The sequence below is a fragment of the Canis lupus genome, unplaced genomic scaffold (genome assembly GCF_011100685.1).
Source record: "Canis lupus familiaris isolate Mischka breed German Shepherd unplaced genomic scaffold, alternate assembly UU_Cfam_GSD_1.0 chrUn_S1108H1279, whole genome shotgun sequence".
NCBI classification, from domain to species: Eukaryota; Metazoa; Chordata; class Mammalia; order Carnivora; family Canidae; genus Canis; species Canis lupus.
In genome coordinates this window covers 2,107-9,817 of record NW_023329925.1, presented here as the reverse complement: position 1 = coordinate 9,817, position 7,711 = coordinate 2,107, and the positions used below count along the sequence as shown (strand labels likewise).

The 7,711-nt window shown below is 38.2% G+C and overlaps 1 protein-coding gene across 1 annotated transcript; it reads left to right on the top strand.

Annotated features, from left to right (window-relative positions):
* The first annotated feature begins 4,811 nt into the window (after positions 1-4,811).
* On the top strand, positions 4,812-5,401 carry LOC119878177 (glyceraldehyde-3-phosphate dehydrogenase-like). The gene is made up of 2 exons (XM_038588894.1): positions 4,812-5,053; positions 5,182-5,401. Exons 1-2 carry the CDS (start codon positions 4,812-4,814, stop codon positions 5,399-5,401), a joined length of 462 nt encoding a protein of 153 aa, XP_038444822.1.
* Positions 5,402-7,711: the final 2,310 nt, after the last annotated feature.

The following is a 7,711-nucleotide window of genomic DNA, read 5'->3' as shown; positions in this document are numbered from 1 at the left end:
AAAAATGTGGGGACGCTTGGGTAGCTCAGTGGTTGAGCATCTGCCTTCCACTCAGCGTGTGATTCCGGAGTCCTGGGATTGAGTCCTACATTGGGTTCCCCAGAGGGAGCCTGCTTCTCCCTCTGCCTATGTCTTTGCCTCTCTCTCTGTATCTCTCATGAATAAATATATAAAATATTTAAAAAATAATAAAATAAATGTAATAGTCACACACTTCTATATATCTGATATATAGATATATAGACACTTTTTGTTTTATTGTACTTTGCTTTATTGTATGTTACAGATATTGCTTATTTTTTATTTTTTTTACAAACCAAGGGCTTGGGTGACCCTGTGTTGAGCAAATCTCTATTGGCACCATTTTTATTTCTTTTTTTTTAATATTTTACTTATTTATTCATGAGAGACACAGAGAGAGAGAGAGAGGCAGAGACACAGGCAGAGGGAGAAGCAGGCTCCATGCAGGGATCCCAACGTGGGACTCAATCCGGGGTCTCCAGGATCAGGCCCTGGGCTGAAGGCAGAGCTAAACCGCTGAGCCACCTGGGCTGTCCTGGCACCATTTTTCTAACAGCACTTCATGTCTTGGTGTCACATTTTGATAATTCCTGTAATATTTCAAACTTTTTCATCATTATTATATTTGTTATGGTGATCTGTGATCAGTAATCTTTAATATTACTATTGTGATTGTTTTGGAGGACTACAAACCACATCCATATAATATGGGAAACTTAACTGATCAGTGTGATATGTGTTGTGACTGCTCCAACAACCTACTGTCCCCCTAACTCTCTCCCTCTCCTCAAGCTTCTCTGTTCCCTGAGACACAACAATATTGAAATTAGACCAACTATTAACCCTGCAGTCACCTCTAAGTGTTCAAGTGATAGGAAAAGTCACACACCTCTCACTTTATTTTTTTTAAGATTTTATTTATTTATTCAAGTCTATTGGCACCATTTTTCTTTCTTTTTTTAATATTTTACTTATTTATTCATGAGACACACACACACACACACACACACACACAGAGAGAGGCAGAAACTCAGGCAGAGGGAGAAGCAGGCTTCATGCAGGGAGCCCGATGTGGGACTTGCTCCCAGGTCTCTAGGATCATGCAACTGCTGAGCCACCCAGGCATCCCCACCTCCCACTTTAAATCAAAAGCTAGAAATGATTAAGTTTAGTGAGGAAGGCATGTCAAAAGCTGAGCTAGGCAGAAAGTTAGGTCTTCTGCACCAAATGTTTAGCCAAGATGTGAATGCAAAGGAAAAGTTCTTGAAGGAAATTAAAAGTGCTTCTCCAGGAAACACACAAATGTGTGATGAGAGCAAGACAACCTTATTGCTGATAATGACAGTGGTCTGAATAGAAGATCATACCAGCTACAACATTCTCTTAAACCAAAGCCTAAGCCAGAGCAAGGTCCTTGCTCTCTTCAATTCTATGAAGTCTGAGAGAGGTGAGAAAGCTACAGATGAAAAGTTTGAAGCTCATAGAGGTTGGCTCATGAATTTGAAGACAAGAAGTCATCTCCACAACATGCATTTTCTGATATAGAAGCAAATATCAAATATCAGCAAATGCTGATATAGAAGCTACTACAAATTATCCAGAAGATTTGACTAAGATCATTAATGAAATTGGTTACACTGAACAACAGATTTTCAATAGAGTTGAAACAGCCATCTTTCTTTTTGGAAAAATATGCCATCTAGGACTTTCATAGCTACAGAGGAGAAGTCAATGCTTGGCTTCCAAAGCTACATAGGACAGGCTGACACTTATTAGGGGCTGATGCATCTGAGTGACTTTTAGTTGAAGCCATTGCTCATTTACAATTCTGAAAATCATAAGACCCTTAAGAATTATGTTAAATCTACTCTGCCTGTGCACTATAAATGGAAAAAAGAAGCTTCAATGACAGCACATCTGTTTACAACATGGTTTTCTGAATGTTTTCAGCTCACTCTTGTAAACCACTGCTCAGAAAGAAATATTCCTTTCAAAATATTACTGCTCGAGGATACTCCTGGTCACCCTAGGGTTGTGATGTAGATGGACAATGAGATTAATGTTGTATTCATGCCTGTTAACACAACATCTATTCCACAACCATGGATTCAAGTCTTATGATTTAAGAAATACATTTTTTAATTTATTTTTTATTGGTGTTCAATTTACCAACATACAGAATAACCCCCAGTGCCCATCACCCAATCACTCCCACCCCCCGCCCTCCTCCCCTTCTACCACCCCTAGTTCGTTTCCCAGAGAAATACATTTTGTAAGGCTATAGCTTCATAGAGAGTGATTCCTCTGATGGATCTGGGCAAATAAATTTAAAACTGTCTGGAAAGAATTCACTATTCTAGAAGCCAATAAGAACATTTGTGATTCAGGGAAAAAGATGAAAATATCAACATAAATAGGAGTTTGGAAGAAGTCAATTCCAACCCTCATGAATGACTGTGAGGGGCTTAAGACCAGTGGAGGCAGTAACTGCACACGTAGTGGAAATAGCAAAAGAACTAGAATTAAATGTGAAGCTAAAGATGTGACCAAATTGATGCAATCTCAGGTTCAAACCTGAATGGATGAGGACTTGATTCTTATGGACGAACAAGGAAAGTGGTTTCTTGAGATGGAAACTACCCCTGGTGGAAATGCTGTGAAAATTGTTGAAATGACAACAAAGGACTTAGAATATTATATAAACCTAGTTGATAAAGCAGTGGCGGGGTTTGAGAGGACTGACTCCAATTATGAAAAAAGTTCTATTGTGGGTAAAATGCTATCAAATAGCTTCACATGTTATAGAGAAATCACACAAGAAGAGTCCATCAATGTGGCAAACTTCATTGTCAGCTTATTTTATGAAATGGCCACAGCCACACTAACCTTCAGCAAGCACCACCCTAATCAGTCAGGAGCCTTCAACATCTAAGCAAGAACTTCCACCAGAAGAAGATTAGAATTCACTGAAAACTCAGATGATAGTTAGCACTTTTTATCAATAAAGTATTTTAATTAAGGGATGTGCATTGTTTTTTCAGATGTAACACTATTGCACACTTAATAAACTACAGTATAGTGTAAACATCTCTGAGGAGTGCCTGTAGATAATCAATACTGTAGTTCAGTAGAGCAAGAAAAGATTAGCGTGGTCAGTGTAAATATCTTACATAACTATGACATGGTTGGAATCTTACAGAATGATACACTATCTAAAAGTTAATCATTGAGCATATTATATAAGTACTTTTTTTATGTTATGAAGTATATAAAAATAGGTAGCAACCACTATAAGGAGATAAAATGTGTCAACAAATATCCACAAGCCATATGATATCATTAAAAGTATCAATAAATGATACAAACTAAGGATTAAGGGAGTCCAGTGAGAGAGAATAATCATTCTAAGTTTATGATAGAATACAAACAAAAATTTTTGAGCTAGATCTTTACTTCCATGCATTCTCCCATTTGGTTCCCATTCTGCTTCATTCTGGCCCATGCCTCCATCAAACTAACATTCCGGCAAACATCTCATAACCGTACTGACTGCCAAATCAAACTGATAATTCTTTGTTCAGTCTGCAATTGCATTCCATAGCATTTGAATCTATTGACTAGCCCCTCCTCACTGGCTTCCTTCTTTCAATGTAGATGATAACAAATAACTTAGTTTGCTCCACCTTCTCTGATAATAGTCTTTCTTTGTTCCCTTTCCTGCCTTGTCTTCCTCTGCTTACTCTTAAACGTAAAAATTTTCAGGGAGCTCATGCTCATAACCTCTTCCACCGCTGTTGTTGAATCATCAGCTGGACTCAACACTCTCAGGTCCTGTTTCTTATCTCCATTACTTTCAGACCTCTTTGTTTCTTCTGATGGAGTCCCCTCAGCTTATAATTGTTGCTTCTCTTCTTCCCCCTTGAATTCTGTTCATGTTTGAAGGCTCAAATTGAATGCTATCTTCTCTATGAAGTTGAGTCTGTTTCTTCTAGTCATAATTGTTTTTATCTCTGCATTTCCTTACAAATTCATTTGTGCTTTCTTCTATAGCACCATTCTTCCAGATTAGGGATAATGACTGTCTCACTAAAAATAGCTCTTACATAAAATAAATTGCATACTGTCAAAGCCTAGGATATTTTTAAGGGATTTTGACATTGTATGTAAAATATGCATTCATTATGCTTAATTCTAACCACATTCTCAAATGAGATAAACATTCCTAAGCCTAACAGGAACACAGGAGACACTGAGCTTTGTATGGTAATTTGACTGCCCGTCTTTGCCGCAAGTGGTTTCCATAGATTTTAAAAAGCATATATTGGCTCCCTGCTCCTTTCTGTTTGACAGACAGCCACATCTGTTGGGATGCAGCAATTCCAGCTGCATCACAAGACATGATGTGAAGGTCAGAATAAATGGATTTGGCTGTATTGGGCTCCTGGATGCCAGGGTTGCTTTTAACTTTGGAAAAGTGGGTATTGTCACCATCAATGACCCTTTCATTCATCTTAACTACATGATCTACATGTTCTAGTATGATTCCACCCGTGGCAATTTCAACAGCATAGTCAAGGTTGAGAATAGGAAACTTGTCATCAGTGGAAAGCCCATCTTTATACTCCAAGAGTAAGATCCTGACATCAGATGGGGTGATGCTGGTGCTGAGTATGTTATGGAGTCTACTGAGATCTTCACCACTATGAAGAAGGTTCGGATTAATTTGAAGGGTGAGGCTAAGAGGGTCATCATCTCTGCCTTCTGCTAATGCCCCCATGTTTGTATCAGGCATGAGCCATGAGAAGTATGACAACTACCTGAAGATTATCAACAATACCTCCTGCACCACCAACTGCTTGGCTCCTCTGGCCAAGGTCATCCATGACAGCTTTGAATCCTCAAGGGACTCAGGATCACAGCCTATGCCATCACTACCACCCAAAAGACTGTGGATGGCCCCTTTGGGAAGCTGTGGTGTGATGGCCAAGGGGCTGCCCAAAACATCATCCCTGCTTCTTCTGGCCCTGCTAAGGTCCTCCCTGAGCTGAATGTGAAAGAAGATCATTGGCATGGCCTTCTATGTCCCCACATCCAAAGTGTCAGTTGTGGACCTAAACTGCCACCTGGAGAAAGCTGTCAAATACAACTTGCCTCATGTAGAACTTCAAAAACTAAGGATGACATCAAGAAGGTGGTGAAGCGGGCATCAAAAGTCTCCCTCAAGGGCTTTCTGGGCTACACTGAGGATCAGATTGTCTCCTACAACTTTAACAGTAATGCCCATGCTTCCACCTTTGATGCTGGGGCTTGCATTGCTCTCAATGACCACTTTGTCAAGCTCGTTTCCTGGTATGACAATGAATTTGACTACATCAACTGAGCGGTGGACTTTGGAGGTCCAGATGGCCTCTTGGACCATGAACCCCCAGAGAGAACATGAAGAAGAGAGCAGCCTTCAACTGCTGAGGAGTCTTGGCCCCAACTCATCCCCCCAAACACTGAGAATCTCTCAACCTCTACACAGTTTCTATCCCACACCCCCTAAAGAAGAGGAGGAGAATGGGTAGCCTCTACCTTATCGTATATCATCAATAAAGTATACTGTAGCCCTCAAAATGAAAAATAAATAAGCACATATTTTTCAGCCATAATTTAGAGAGATACTGTGTGACAATTCTAAACTCATGTTGTCCTCTATTTGAATTGAAAGAAAACAACATATAAATTGTAAAACCCTTGTAATATTTCTCCTATTCAAAAACTATTAATTACTAAAGTTACTAAAATAAAATTATATTAGGGTTTGGTAAAGAATATCTATGAAGAGGAGCCTATAAGACAGGAGCACACAGCAAAAGCTCACAACCAGTGACACTGAAGAATACAATTTGGCTTGTGTAGAGCTTCAAAAACTAAGGATTTGCCAAATTCACATTTATCTCTGGGCTTCCCATATCAAATGTTAGCTTCTTGAAGGGACATTTTTTAAAAAGATTTTATTTATGTATTCATGAGAGACACACAGAGAGAGAGACAGAGACATTGGCAGAGGGAGAAGCAGGCTCCGTGCAAGAAGCCCAATGTAGGACTTGATCCCAGGACTCCAAGATCACCCTCTGAGCCAAAGACAGATGCTCAACCACTGAGTCACCCAGGCGTCCCTTTAAGGAACATTTTTAATTTTCTTCATCTTTTTGTTTTGTCCAAACATAGTAGGTTCTCAAAATATTTATGTAAGTGACCTTTAGTCACCAATGAAGTTGGAAGTTCAGAACATCTCATGCAGAGGGGGGAATGATATTTGTAATGCCACAGAAAGAAGGCACAATTTATTCTAAGAAAACAGACAGTAATCTAGAATACTCGCATTGTGTGTTCACTTAAAAACTGGAAAGATATGATGCTGTGGTATCACAAAAAGCCTTGAATACAAGACTAAAAAGTTTGAACTTAAATCAGAGTGCAATTGAAAAATACAATTTTTTTCTTTGGGGGAGATTATTAGGAAATCATGAGAGTAATTCAGGAAAATCTATCTGTATCCTATGTCCAATTAGAATAGATTGAAAAAGAGGGAGATCATAAAAGCCTATTTAGTTTTGGAGAAATAAGGACCTGAATAACGATGATAGACTTGAGAATTAAAACAAGAACAATTAATTTTGTAGATTTGAGTCAGGTGTCAAAGAGCTAAAAGTATTTCGGTAAAGGGTAGAAAATTCAAAATGAATAACAGTGATGAAACCAAAACAACAATTACAAGGTATGTGTTTAGGGGACAGCTTACAAACATGTAAATAAGGATACATTTAATAGACTGGGGCCAAATACTAGCAAGAATTTCCACCTTGCCTAATATTCAATTAATTCCTTTGAATACATTGGCCAAAAATTTTTTGAAGTGTAGCTTACAGGCAGAAACAATGCACAAATTTTAAGTGACACATTCATGAATATTCACAAAGAAGACATTCATTAATAGCCAACAAGGTCAAAAAGTAGAATATTAGTGGCATCACAAGAGTGTCTCCACCTCCCTACCAAGCGTATACTCCCTAAAATGTAACCACAAATTTAACATCTAACCAATATGTTACTTTTACATGTTGTTGAACTCTTAAAAATGTAATTTCATGATATGTATTTCTTTGTGTCTGCTCCATTCAACATTATTTTTGTGTGATTCATCCATGTGGCTGCATGTAGCATATATAGTTCGTTCTTATTGAGGTATAATATTCCATTGTATGAATGTGCAACTCTATTAATAGACATTTGAGTTGTTTTCTTTCAGTGGTTAATGCAGCACATTCTTGTATGTGTCTCAGCCATGAGTGGAATTGCTGGATCATAGGGTAAGCAGAGGTCAACTTATAGATGGTATCAAACGGTTTTCTAATATAGTTGATCATATTTGTGCTCTTACCAGATGTATACGGGTGTTCCTTTTATTACATATCCCCACCAAAATTTATACTGTCTGTAGTTTTTATTTTAGCAATTTGAGTGTATATGTGTAGTGGAATCACATAGTGGTTTTACTGTCTATTATTCACTTTGATGATGTGCGCTTCAAGTCATTTGCCTACTTTTCTCTTGTATACTATGATTTTATTTTTTCATACTGATTTGTAGGATTTCTTTAGGAACTCTGTTTATGGGTCTTTTATTGGATATGAATTGCATAAAT